Genomic DNA, 15522 nt, shown 5'->3' on the forward strand with positions numbered 1-15522 from the left:
ATGAATAACTCTACAGTGAACTTCACCACACCTGAAGCATCTACAAATTCCACAAATCAGTCCATTGGGCTACTGGACAATCTGGATATATGTGGGTACAGCATCACTTTTCTGTTTGGTCTTCCTACAAACTCCTATGTCATATGGCTCATCATCACAGGAAAAGGAAGTGGAGTTGCATCAGAGTTCTTCAACCTCAGTCTCTCTGTTTGTGAGATTGGTATCTCTCTGAATGGTTTGGTCTTTGCACTGTCAAATTATTTTTTTAGTCTCTCAATGTTAAAAGCATTTTTACTAGGCCTTACATTCACTGCCCATCCTCTGTTTCAGTGTCTGATCTGTGTTGAGCGTTACCTGGCAGTGGTTCATCCTGTAACCTTTCTGAAGTTCAAACCTCTCAGATATAGAGTGATCTGCTGTACTGTGGCCTGGATAATGAATCTTGGCTCTTGTTTTGTAAGCATGTTTACTTTCGCTTTGGAAAACTTTGAATATATATTATTCTTGACAGTACTTTTCCTCCTCTTCCTCTTCATCCAGTTGTTTTGTCTTGTGGCTGTTCTCAGAGCTCTGAAGCAGTCAGGACCAGGAGAGAGAGGGAGCGAGAAAGAGGGTGAAAACCACATGAAAAGAAGAGCATTTAATCTCATTTTAATAACTACTGTGAATGTGGCTATCATACACGTCCTATATGCTTTCATTGCACTCAACACCATTCTGATACAGCAATACATTCGTGAAGACTGGTTTGTTCCTTTGATTTGTTATGTGTTGCCTGGTTTTGTTCAACCTGTTCTTTATCTGTACCGGGCTGGAAAACTACCCTGTCTTCTGAATTACATCACTTTCATTTAATTACAGATTTAGATGTACAGATTTAGTTCTTTCTGAGTGTGATTTTCAGATATGGTGGTGATATAAGTGGTTGCTATTAATGTGATTTCCAATAAATAATATCATCAGGGAACCGGTCATTTGTATTTGTCATCTTTCTCATACTAAAAAATGTTGGGTTAAAAATAACCCAACCTAGTGACCCAATATGTGTAACCCAACGGTTGGGTTAATAAAATAACCCAACATTTTTACTGTGTAAATGCTCTGTCTTAAAATTTTCATTTCAAGAGTCAGGTTTTATTTTTCTTACAGAGAGAGAAAAAAAAAAAGCAATATCAGCCAAGCAACAGTGTGGTCTATGGTGAATCACAGCATTGAACAACTGCAAGTGTGATATTTTACAAAAGTTCAATAAAAAGAAGGTAGTATAGAGAAACATATATTTCACTGTCTATATTTGCTTTTCCAAACTTTCAGTTTAAAAGGTCAGGACACATTTTAATTGGCATTAAAAAAAAATCAAAGTAACATTTCTATATAGACATTTTTTTAAAAATGTTTACTCTGATCAGACTCTTTTTGGCCCTCATATTTTACTTTAAATATTTGCATATTTAATGTTTTATGTGACGTGCAGAACATGCATATATTCTTTTGAAAACTGTGAAGTCAGTCTACAAACACAGCACAGATATTTATACACATCTAGAGAGACTGGACATTCACTCTTCAGGTAATAAACTCTTTTAAACTGGACACTATGGTTATCAGTCATATTAAAGTGGTTAAGGGCATTTTAGATTTAAGCAAATTACTGTAGTTATTAGTAAAATACAGTTTTATCTGTGTCTTCAGACAGTCAACAGTTACTTGAAACCATTTTGGGTATTGTGTAGACTTACAAACCGCAGTGTATTAAAATGATCAGTATTGAAATGACTTGTATTAGTCTGTTGTTCACTGTAATATGGAGTGTTATGATTAGTAGATTGAAATAGAGTGAAAACTTATTCAATCTTCCTTCATATCTTGCTTATGTTAAACTATTGTCTAAATGTCCTGATGCATTTAAAATGTTCTCTTCCTATAGCAATATTATTTATGCTTTGTGAGCTTTTGTGCTCAGACAAATTAGAAGGAAATGAACTCCACCATGCCAGGAGCTCCCACCAACTCCACAACCCCTTCCATATGGATATTAGGAGATCTAGAAATTTCCATGCTCTGCATAAATTTTCTGTTTGGTCTTCCTATACACATCTATGTTATATGGCTCATCATCACAGGAACAGGAAGTGGAATTACATCAGGATTCTTCAACCTCAATCTCTCTCTTTGTGAGATTGGTATCTGTCTGGATAGTTTAGTCTTTGTAATGTCAAATTGGTTTTCATATCTCATATTATTATCAGAGTTCCTACAAGGACTATGCATCACCGGTCAGTACTAATACGGTCATGAACTGCTCCGAGACACAAGGTTGAGGATCCAAACACAGAAGTTATCCAAAGGTAAACCAAAGACATAATCCAAACAGGCAAAAGGTCAAAAGCACAGGATAAACAGGCCAAACAATGACAGAGTCCAAGGTACAGGCAAACAGAGAAATCCAGGACAACAGGCAGAAGATCAAAACCAAGCCACAGGAAACCAGGATACAAGGGCTCAGAAATGCAGTACACACACATACAAGACTTTGCATCGAATGACTGAATAAACCAGGCTTATATAGGGAGAGTTAACAAGGTAAATGAGACATAGCTGAAGACAATCAGGGATGATGAGTCCGGGCAGTGAGTTCTGGGAAATGTAGTCCATGTAGAATGATAATGAACAAGAGGGGAGTGCCCTCTGGTGGACATCCAGGACACACCAGCTTGTGACTGTAACACTTACACTTTAAACACAATGTTCCAGTTATTTTTCTCTTTTGTTCTCCACCATCGAAAATAGATCCAAACTCAAAACATCCACTTTATTTCCAGGTAACACATAGTAGACATGTTTTGATCCAAAATTAATCAGTGTTTTGAACAAATCGGTTGAATGAATGATTCACTCATCAGGACAGTCACTTGTCGCCACCTAGCCTGGTAATACCAGACTCTGCTACTTCACTTTGCTTCGTAGACAGAGTCTGGAATGGCATAATAGAGAAGTGTTTTCTTTCTCGCTAGGGGACGCTTGTCTGAAGTTTAAAATCATTGGTTACCCGTAAGCCAATCAGATACGTTTAGTTATGACGTATGTTATGGGCCTGTACAGCCGCATCGAAGCACAGACATCATGCATCTAACTCAAATCTATGATTGAACTTCCACTGTAAACCTGTTGTAAACACATGATGATGTGAGCGAAATACCGGAGTGAACATGGCTGTAAACGACTTTTGCAGATTATGCGAAGTTAATGCATCCCGAAGTTTGCATCCCGTGTCTCGTTTCCCATTTCCGCGGTCGTTTCGGTTTTCGATTTCTCTAACCTACAATGTAAAACTCGGCGCTTAGCATCTACGTCACGGCTCTCAGCCCGCCCTCTGTTCGTTGATTGGCCCGGCTGTTTCCAGACCGGTGGCAAACACAAAGCTATGACGCTGTATCAGACTGAGTACAGAAGCGAAATGAAATTGAGCGGAAGTAGGAAGTCTGACGTAGTCAGGCTAGTCGCCACCTACTGGCACGGAAAGAATGAAAATGCCCACTAATAATACACAGACTGGCATCCTATCTGGTGAATCATATTAAAATTTACAGTAAGCTCATAATTGTTGAATAAAATATGGCTTCTTGGTGCACAGTTTCTTTTAAATCACTGAAGTTTTGTGAAATTAAAACATAGTAAGACTACAAATGAAAATCAGTGCCAATATCACTAAATGCTAGTAGCTCTAAATATAGTGTTCTTCTTCCTAAAAAGCTTATTTAACTCTTTTATTTGTGTGCATCATACCACATAGATTAACTTTTTATTTATATGAATTTATATACATATAAAAATCCAAACCATTTAAACAAACATGTTCCATAAAGGCCTATTCCATCCGTCCTTTGAATGGACCTCATTAATTTAATAATAAACATTTGCATATGTTGTATGTGACGTCATAGACATAATATAAGCTATTCTTTTGACAGCTGTGAAGTCAGTCTACAAAACACAGCACAGAGATTTATACAGCCTACATCCAGAGAGACTGGACATTCACTCTTCAGGTGATAAACGCGTCCTTTAAATTGGATTCACTTTCTTTATATTCTGAACCATATGTCACTGTGGTTATGGTTGTATTATAGGGTTTATGATCATGTTAGATGGATTAGTTGTCAACTCAACATAAAATTATGAATATTATTAATAATTATAAAACTTGCTTATGTTTTCGTTTTAATAATTACAAGCCCATTAGGCTATATATATAGCCTAATTCTGCATATTCTGTTCAGCATTGTTCATTGTTCTGCATATTCTGCTGCTAATATCCGCATTTTACTTTTTTCCCAATGAACTGGGAGTAACTTCTCTCAAATTGTAAACAATCGATTTCGAATGAGCTGGCTTATGCATTGCCAATATGCACTTGAAAATGCTTCTATATATAATAAAGGTCTACATAAAATGTGAAATTCTCCTTACCCGACGACCATCAAAGATCAGAAGGAAACGACAAATACAAGATGATAAAATGGCCAAATTACTGTACTTGCAGCAGTATTTTTATTTCCACGCATACATTGAATTTTTAATTAGTTATAGGATAAAGATTATTTGTAGCACAAATATGATTTATGATTTGTTTCAGTCTTTTTGAGTGAAACTTCTGAACCAAGAATTACATATATTGCATATTCAGTCTACTTTCTTATCCTGTTCATGTTGAACTGCAGCCTCAATAACCCGGTACATTTGTAATTCTCTCCTCTATTAGCAATATCAGTTGTAAGCTCCTGTGTGGCTCAGACAGACAAGAAGGAAATGAACTCCACCACAACAGGAGCTTCCACCATCTCCACAACCCCTTCTATCTGGATAGTGAACAGTGGCCAAATGTATATATTCTGCATCAGTGTCTTGTTTGGTCTTCCTGTACAGTCATATGTTATATGGCTCATCATCACAGGAACTGGACATGGAGTTGCTTCAGGATTCTTGAACCTCAATCTCTCTTGTTGTGAGATTTGTGTCAGTGTGGATTTTCTTTTCTTTATATTGTCAAATTTTATATCAAGTCTCCTCCCATTAGCAGTTGTTTTACAAGGACTAGCCGTCACTGGTCGCCCTCTGTTTCAGTGTCTGATCTGTGTTGAGCGTTACCTGGCAGTGGTTCATCCTGTAACCTTTCTGAAGTTCAAACCTCTCAGATATAGAGTGATCTGCTGCACTGTGGCCTGGATAATCACTCTTGGATCCTGTTTGGTCTGCCTGATCATATTTTTGTTATCTACCATAACTGTATACACATGGTTCTTCTTCATGCAGTTCCTCCTCTTCTTCTCCATCCAGTTGTTTTGTCTTGTGGCTGTTCTCAGAGCTCTGAAGCAGTCAGGACCAGGGGAGAGAGGGAGAGAGAGAGAGGAGGTAAACCACATGAAGAGAAGAGCGTTTTATCTCATTCTAGTAACTACTGTGACCATGGTTATCTCATATGTGCCACTTAGTATCTCTGCATTCTTTACCATTCTGAGACAGCAATACATTGTGTCACATTACTATCCTGCTCTGATTTGTTATATCCTAGCTAGTTTTGTTCAGCCTGTTCTTTATCTGCACCAGACTGGAAAACTCTCCTGCCTCTGTTCTCCATAAAACCTGTAGAAAATGTAACTACACCTAGTTTTATTTTTTATTTATTTATTTTTTGATAACTTTTAGTAATGAATGGGATTTTTATTTATTTATTTATTTAAAAAAAATTTCTTTCTACTGAATTGTCTCTGTCCTCTTAAATGGCTGTTTATTTTGGTCTTTTCACTGCTGAATCACACACTGTCAAATGTGCAAATGTCACACACACTGATATATCTGATATATTTATTATAAATAGTAGCTATTTGCTAGTTTTTCAAATAAATCACAAATTCCTTATATGTGCCGACTTTTAATTGATTGTGGATTTTAGAATAAATTTTTTGTATTATGTTTAGAATTTTTAATGATGGTGGATTTTATGAAATTATTCCTGGGATGGTTTGATGGTTGGATATTGCATGCGTTTCATTTTAGTTTGTATATTTGTATGGACATCTTCATTGTAATTCACTGTTCTTTAGTGAACCTGCGGTAATGCAGAAAAGTCAATAAAACAAAAACAAAACAATAAATCTAAATGATTCATTGTAATTTTCTCTTCCATTCTTTCTAAAATGTTTGCATACCAGATGTTCAGTGCACCTGCTTATTTCACCTCTGTTGATTTAATGAACCATTTCTCTTTTTCGCTGTATAAAAAACAGTCATACCACATGAGCAAGAGTATCGTGGCACCATGTCTATGATGAATGACAGCGTGCTGATATTCAGAACAGCATCACAAATGTGACTGCGATATTGCTTTAATACAACAGTTAAATTAAGAAGACATTTATCAAATTAACATTTTGGGGGGGGGGGTTATTGAAGTATCAGAATAAGAATATATGTCATTTTGATCTTCTTTAAACCTTCTTTTTACTTTTAATATTTGCATATCTGATGTTTTATATGACGTGTATCAGATGTAGTCATGCACATATATTCTTGTAACAGCTGTGAAGTCAGTCTGTAAAACACAGCAGAGATTTATACACATCTAGAGAGACTGGACACTCACTCTTCAGGTGATAAACTCCTATTTTAAATGTAATTATTTTTCTTTTTACTGCTGAATGATATATGACAATGTTGCTGTGGTCATCAGCCACATTAAAGGGGTTATGTTATATACATAACTTGAGTAAATCAGAATTGATCTCTATTTGTTTCATCAAAGTGAACTAGCAATTTACTTGACATCATTAGGGTATACTTAAAAACAAAGGTTCTTTATTGGCATCTGTGGTTTCATGAAGAAACTTTAACATGGAACCTTAATGATTCTTAATATTGGAAAAGTATTCTTTAGATGTTTAAAATGTTCTTCAAAGAAAAAAATGGTTCTTTTAACTGTAAATTGTTTTGAATTGCTGGGGTGGACTGAAAATGTGCCTTCAGCCTGTTTTTTTTTGTTGTTTTTTTTCTTGCTTATGTTGAACTGCAGTCTGAGTGACCACATACATTTATCATTCTCTCATTCTATAGCAATACTATTCATGTTTTGTGAGCTGTGCTCAGACAAACGAGGACGAAATGAACTCCACCACACCAGGAGCTTCCACCAACTCCACAACCCCTTTGCTAGTGGGGAATCTGGAAATGTGTGTGTTCAGCATCAATTTGCTGTTTGGTCTTCCCACACACTCCTATATTATATGGCTCATCATCACAGGAACAGGAAGTGGAGTTGCATCAGAGTTCTTCATCCTCAATCTGTCTGTTTGCGAAATTGGTGTCTGTCTGGATGCTTTGTTTTTTACACTGTTAAATAGGATTTCAGTTTTTGCACCATTAGCACTGCTTTTGCAAGGACTCTCCATCGCTGGTCGTCCTCTGTTTCAGTGTCTGATGTGTGTTGAGCGTTATCTGGCAGTGGTTCATCCTGTAACCTTTCTGAAATACAAACCTCTCAGATATAGAGTGATCTGCTGCACCGTGGCCTGGATATTTATTCTTGGCTCCTGTTTGGTCTGCGTGATCACATTAATGATATATAATATTATTGCACATGCATGGTTCTTCTTGTTGCAGTTCCTCCTCTTCCTCTCCATCCAGTTGTTTTGTCTAGTGGCTGTTCTCAGAGCTCTGAAGCAGTCAGGACCAGGAGAGAGAAGGAGAGAGCGAGAGGAGGAAAACCACATGAAGAGAAGAGCGTTTTATGTCATTCTAATAACTACTGTGAACATGGTTATCGCATATGTGCCAATCATTATCTCAGGAGTGTTTATAATTCTGAAAAGCAACTATGAATTGACATCTTGGGCTCCTGGTTTAGTTTGTTTTGCTCTAGCTAGTTTTGTTCAACCTGTTCTTTATCTGCACCGCACTGGAAAACTCTCCTGCCTCTCTTCCTCATAAACTGACAAGAAATGACTACACATTGTTTTAGTTTTTTAGTAATATTTTTTTGTACTATCAGCTGAAGTGTCTCTTTCCTAGGTGTATGCTCTGGTCTTTACATTGTTATATTTCATTTAATTTTTTAGTTTGATTGCCAGTTTATGTGTATAAAAACCGTTAATTGCCTTGTACAATTAACCTTTCTGAGTGTGTTAGTTAAATATGGTTAAGTTTAATATCAGTGTGTCACCCAGTCATTTTGCATATTTCCTCCCACACAGCAAAAACTGCAGTGTTAAATTAACTCTCCTGGGAGTACATATGAGACCATACTCAACAGTGTTAAAGTGTTAAAATAAGAGTGTTAAATGAACACTGAAGCGGTGTTAAAGTTAATGAGTTAATTAAGTGATTAACAGTGATGATTGACCATTATTGAAGATACCTGATGATAACAAGCAGAATCACCAAAGGAGAAAATCACAATTTTTAAGTTACCATCATGGAGATCGCCGTTTGCTTTAGTGGAGCTCTTGACCCTTGACTTTTTAAAATAAAGTTTTGTTTGAGCTGTTTTAACTGAGGTATAACAGCCAGACAACCAAATGTAAAAGATAATCAGGTGGTCTTGGTTATGTTTCCACATAATCATTATTTGACCTGAATCACTGAACACATTTAGAGCCCAATATCTGAGTTAGACTTACATTGCTGATTACAGCAGCACTGTGATTCTACAGCAGAAGATCAGCTTTATCAATATGATCTGAAGGATTTCTCAAAAGTTGTTCTGATTTAAAAAAAGAAAGCTCTTTCATTTAGAGACACAGACATCAAGAATCAGCCTGTGAATCTCAACAGTGGTGAGAACAATAAAGCATGTTGCAGTGCATTCTGGGAGCCACCAATCAAAATTCATCCATGGCTCCCATCATGCATTGCTGCATGAATAAATTATGAGCTGAATTGTCTTAGTAATTTCCTTTATTCTCATATTTTATTTTGTTATGTTTATGCGACTTTTTAGTAGCTTGTTTTTTAATGTTCAGAGTTGATCTGTTGATCAGAATATGTTGATTGTCACCGTTGTTGAGATTCACAGGCTGAATGGTCAATCATCACTCAATTAAACACTTATTTATCTCATTAATGCTTCAGTTGGCAGAATAAAAATATGGCAGGACTTTTACTCTCTGACCCCTGGATTACCCACCTCTGCTTCTCAGATATAGAGTGATCTGCTGCACTGTGGCCTGGATAATTATTCTTGGATCTTGCTTGGGTTGCATATTTATAGTTTCACATTGCATTTTATATCTGTGGTTTCTTTCGCTGCAGTTTTTACTCTTTCTCTCCATCCAGTTGTTTTGTCTTGTAGCTGTTCTCAGAGCTCTGAAGCAGTCAGGACCAGGAGAGAGAGAGGGGAGGAAAACCACATGAAGAGAAGAGCATTTTATCTCATTCTAATAACTACTGTGACCATGGTTATCATATATGTGCAACTTACTTTCACAGCGTTATTTACCATTCTGACAAAACTGATTATTCAGGAAGTTTGCTTTCCTTCTGTGATTTGTTATGTGTTGGCTGGTTTTGTTCAGCCTATTCTTCATCTGCCGGACTGAAAAACTCTCCTGCCTCTTTTCTCCAAATCTAAAACCAGCTAATGCTATTATTTTACTTTTCAAATCTAGGGATTAGGGTGTCCACAAATGTACTTACTGTATATCAACCTGATACATTTCAAACTCAACTTCACAACAATCTGTACACTTTGACTGACTTCTAAAAAATGCTTAGCAGAATATCTGTGATATTTGAACTAAAGGTAGTTTAGACAGTTACAGTGCATGAAAACCTTCATTGTCCTATGAATAATGATTATTTGCTATTTTGTTTTTGCTATTTTGCTAGTTTGTTTTTCCAATAAATCACTTAATCAACTACCATGCCTCAATTTTCCATCTCATTATTTTTAAATATTTGGTGCACAGTGAGTGCACATGTGCAGGTCAGATGTATAAAGGTTGTTTGGGAAAACTGATCACTCACTCACCATTGTATTTTATATGAAAATTATATGTATATATATATTTTTGTATTTTGTTTATCTTTTTTCAGCTTCAAATATTTGCATATCTGATATTTTATGTGACGTGTATCAGATGTCAAGTCATACACATATATATTTTGTAACAGCTGTGAAGTCAGTCTGTAAAACACAGCACAGAGATTTATTCACATCCAGAGAGACTGGACACTCACTCTTCAGGTGATAAACTCCTCTCTTTGATTCTTTTTTGTTTATACCCTTAATAAGCAAGAGTGTCACTGTGTTTATCTGATAATGTACAAAGATTTGGGAAGGAGTTAACGTTTTAGCTACTGAGTAAAATGGGACTGATATTTGTTTCATTGAAGAGAACTAACAGTTTAAATTAATTCTAGAGAAATATTATAGAAAATGAGATTTTGCAGATGAATGTAGCCTGCAAATATCACTTTGTTAAACCATCTATTTTTCATAATTTAATGATTTTTTTTTTTTTTTTTTTTTTTTTTTACAGATCTGGATCAATTATATTAATAGCTCTCTTTTGTGTAGATCACAAAATTATTTTTTATGAGCCGCTAAACTTAAAAGAGAAACCCAGAGATGAATAACTCAGTGAACTTCACCGCACCCGAAGCATCTATAAACTCCACAACTCAATCCATTGGGCTAATGAAAAGTCTGGAAATCTCTGCGTACATCATCAATTTCCTGGTTGGTGTTCCTACACACTCCTATGTTATATGGCTCATCATCACAGGAACAGGAAGCGGAGTTGCATCAGAGTTCTTCATCCTTAATCTCTCCATTTGTGAGATTGCAAACTCTTTGAACTGTTTGCTCTTTGTACTTTCAAATTGGTTTTCAAGTGTCTTTACACTGTTAGAGTTTTTAATAGGACTCTCTGTCACTGGCCGTCCTCTGTTTCAGTGTCTGATGTGTGTTGAGCGTTACCTGGCAGTGGTTCATCCTGTAACCTTTCTGAAGTACAAACCTCTCAGATATAGAGTGATCTGCTGCACTGTGGTCTGGATAATCACTTTTGGTTCCTGTTTGTGGTCCATGTTATTTTCTTTTTCAATCAATGCACATATATGGTTCATCTCGATGCAGTTCCTCCTCTTCCTCTCCATCCAGTTGTTTTGTCTTGTGGCTGTTCTCAGAGCTCTGAAGCAGTCAGGACCAGGAGAGAGAGGGAGAGAGAGAGGGGAAGAAAACCACATGAAGAGAAGAGCGTTTTATCTCATTTTAATAACAACAGTCAACATGGTTATTATATATGTGCCGATTACTATTTCAGCATTATTTAGCAATCTGGCAAATCTCAGTACTCAGGAAGTTTGGTCTCCTTCAGTGATTTGTTTTGTGCTGGCTGGTTTTGTACAGCCTGTTCTTTATCTGCATCGGAATAGAAAACTCTTTTGCTTCTGTTCTCCATAAAACCTTGTGATATTTTACTAACTTTTACTTTTTGATAACTTTTAATACTTGATGGGACAGTTTTGAATTACTTTCTGTGTTTCATTTTGTTTTGTTACATTTTAACTGCCCACTGAAGTACCTTTCAATGTGTTGACTTAATTTCCACTGAAACAGGAAGACAGGGCGTGACATATCGAGCAGCCCCTCCCTTTTTTAAAATAGCCAATAGCATTTCGTTTATATCACAGCTTGTCCAGAGCCGTTGAGCTCGACAAAGCTGCCTTTCACAGCTTATGACAGCCACGATCTAATAGATTCCTCCTTTCGTTTTAACATGAAAATGTTACTAAAGCAAAACAGTGAACATAATCATGCTGAGAATGTGTAGTTTGAAAAGTTTGTAATTTCTGTTGGTGCACTGCATTGTTATCTCTTCTACTCGTCAGTGCTGTTTCTAATGCCGAGTTTGTCTAACCCTTTCTCCTCCATGTCGCTTTAAAATACAGCATTCTGTACAGAATTCAAATGGGTCCGATACGTTTTGTGGTCTGACTCATGCATGAGATCTGCTCTGTGCTGTCATGTCTCTGGACCGGAGCAGGCTATGTTCACCCCATTGGAAAGCTTTTTTACACTGTCTGAATCATTCCTTATCCCCTATATCAGAGATGGGGAACGCTGATCCTGGAGGGCCATTGTCCTGCAGAGTTTAGCTCCAACCTTAATTAAACACACCTGAAGCTAATCAAGGTCTTCAGGATTACTAATTACAGGCAGGTAAGTGTTTTTTTCAGGGTTGGAGCTAAACTCTGCAGAACAATGGCCCTCCAGGATCAACGTTCCCCACCCCTTCCCTATATAGTGTAGATCTTCCTTTGGTGTTCTCTCTGCACCACATATTTACATAAGCTTCTAAAGCAGCAAAATTAATTTTCATCATATACCTCAGTCTTGAAACATGGTTAAGTATGTAAAAATGTGAGCCATCTACCAGACTGAGCATGACTGAGCAGACTGCTGCTGTAGGTACTCTACTACCAAACCTCAAAAAGATTTTAAAGCATACCATAAATGCTTTATGGTCTGTACTGAAAGTCTTCTTGACGTAATAAAATGGCTTTGTGTAATGAACGGGTCTTCATTTTTATTCCCATCTGTGCTGCTTGGTCAAATTACTATATACACGCTGTAACGCTTTACCTGGATATGTAAGGGATATTCCACAGCTACCTTTGCAGTATGCATGATGATAAGTAATATAAGCAGAAAACGGATGAGTCGAAACTGTGCATAAACGTCATTGCTAACAGTGCGCTAACTTCTGTAGATGTGTAACAGAAATAAAGTCAAACTGGTTAGTAATATGTGAAGCTGGTAATGCTGTTTGTGGAGTTGTTTAAACAGATCTTGAGAGATTTAATGTCTTTTATCTTGTTGATTTCGTCTAATGCTGTGGCTGAAGTCAGTTTTAGTTCTTGTGTTTCTCTTTTCTTCAGATTATGCTTGTTATCATCAGGTGTTCATCACTAATGCTCAATCATCACTTAATTAATCACTTAATTATCTAATCAACTTCAACACTGCTTCAGTGTTACTTATAACACTCTGAGTGTGGACTCATATAAACCCTGAGCAGTGTTAATTTAACACTGGGAAATTTACTGTGTAGCCTACATGTAATGCTAAGATCTAGTTTCCTTGCTTGTGATGTATAGACGCTTTAAATATGGCGTTATTTTACTGTCAAACGTCGAGAGCACATTATTGTGACGCGAGAGCATATCAATGTAATATCAATCTATCTGCTCACGCGCGGATTTCCTCTGCTCTCGCGCAAAACTGGACGTGCGCTCTCAAATATACAGTGCTCTCTTATGAGCTGCCTCTCCTCTTGCTCAGATATTGCGTGTGCACGCTCAAACTGTTTCCTGCATGCTCAAACTGCACCTGTGCGCTCTCGAATCTCTCCATGCTCTTGCAGAAATCAATTTGCTTTTGGATTAAACACTGTCAAAAGTTATCTACCAATCAGAAGAGACGACTGATCCATGAAAATGCTACGTGGAATCTTATTGGATGAGAGTGAACTGCGCCTGGAATTCTTTCGACAAAAATAGATATTTAATTTCTTTACACTTTAATAATATTTAATAATATTAATCAAAATGCAGGTCATATCTTAGAAATGGCTTGGAATGGGGCGCTTGGATGTTTTCTATATTAATAAGATTGTTTGTCTAACTCCATCACATTACAGGTCAAACCCCACTGAACGATTTATCCAAAACCATCATATTAGCCAATATTATGGACCAAAACATTAAATTAAACATTAATTAAAAACAAAAAAATTAAACAACTAAATTAATGTTATAAATCAGTCTATTTAGAAATGTGTAAAATGTTATAAAGCTTATTAAAAAAATATGTATTAATTTAAATGAATTCATTACAATATCGTTTGAAATTAATGAAGACATGTTTCGTCCAGTGTTTTTAAACGAATTTCTTGAATTAATGATTCTGATACATCAAATACATTTTAACAGTCACTGGTTACCACCTACTGGCAGAACAGTGCAATAACATTAGTTTCAAAGGTCATTTATTTCTGAAATCAGTGTATATTCGGACTATAAATTGTTATTGCAATACTTGCATTATTATTTAATGTTTGCAACACAGAAGTAACAATAGTCTGTTGTTGAAAACACTTTGTGAAGCTGTTTTAAAACATAGAGCTTACATGACCACTGCTTTCAGCAGAAATGCAAAAGCAGGTTTAAATATTCCGGATCGTAATTTCAAAGGTTTAATAGACATAACTGAATCGTTGTCATTTAGGAATAAGATCGCGTTCTTTTGATTAATCGTGCATACATAAGATCTTAAGTATTTTTGTATGTCATGTTTTATACCAGACCTCAAAAAAAAATTTACTATGGTGGTATGTGATCTCCACATTTTAAGTAGCCTATTTAGGGAATGATGATTTGACCATGATCTTGTTCGGTCTTAAATCAGAAGATATTTGTTGGTAATAGCCTACTTTACAATAAGGTTTCATTAACATTATTTAACTGCATTTAGTTAACATTAACTAATAATGAACTGCACTTCTACAGCATTTATTAATATCTGTTAATGTTAATTTCAACATTTACTAATGTAACAGGTATACAAAGTATAGTAAATATTGTTATAATTCGCACAAAATTGTTCCTATACGTTTTATGATACCTGATCTAAAGGTGCGCTTCTCCTTTAAGTGATGCGAGGTCACAGTATGACCTAATTTCCTGTCCTGTCTCCTCCTCTTCCCTTTTGAAATGTGATTTGATGGAAGAGGTAGGTTTCTTTTGTCGTCCTGTTAATTTTATTTAATCCTTATGTTAATTATATCTTTTATATCTGTATTTCTACCCAAACTTATGTGTAAAGTACTATTTTATCTATCCTTGGGGTTATTTTCGTTATTTTGCATTCTTTGAGGTATATTTCTGTCGTTTATGTGAAACAAGCACATGGTAATGGAGGTGCACCATATTTGTTTTATAGAGTGTTAAAAGGGCCACTCGATCTGAGGCTGCTTATTTGTCTCTGTTAAACAGTAAAACGACCCAGTGAATCTGCTGCCTGCTGTCCCGTTTCTGTTTCTGCATCCACACAACGTAACACAACGCAGACCAAGTTTTAATACACGATGGGCATAAGCGAGCCGCACGGGTTACACTAATACATTATTAAAATCAAAAGTTGTACTTGTTAACATTAGTGAATGCACTGTGAAGTAAACAACCAACAAACAGCTGTATTTTTAACGTTAACAAAGATTAGTAGTAATGTATTGCACATTGTTAGTTCATGTTAGATAATACATTAATTATTGTTAACAAATAAAAACCTTATTGTAAAATGTTACCTATTTTTTATATAAATTTCAACACAAAACGTATGACCACAATAACTTTAAGAAACGTTTTTTGTTGTTTTTAGATAAATCGGGGTTTGACCTGTACTCTGATGCAGTTAGACTAGGTTACATTTGATAAATTGTAAAGAAATTAAATATCCATCTTTGT

The 15522-nt window shown here is 36.0% G+C and overlaps 1 protein-coding gene across 1 annotated transcript in view; it reads left to right on the forward strand.

Annotated features, from left to right (window-relative positions):
- LOC125252312 (lysophosphatidic acid receptor 5-like) overlaps window positions 1-15522 on the forward strand; it is a 41068-nt gene continuing 25546 nt past the window's right edge. The window contains exon 1 of the mRNA XM_048165496.1: window positions 1-211. Within this exon, the coding sequence (XP_048021453.1) occupies window positions 1-211 (211 nt within the window). The remainder of the gene's footprint in view (window positions 212-15522) is intronic.

Source organism: Megalobrama amblycephala, linkage group LG18, assembly GCF_018812025.1.
Source record: "Megalobrama amblycephala isolate DHTTF-2021 linkage group LG18, ASM1881202v1, whole genome shotgun sequence".
Taxonomy (NCBI): Eukaryota; Metazoa; Chordata; class Actinopteri; order Cypriniformes; family Xenocyprididae; genus Megalobrama; species Megalobrama amblycephala.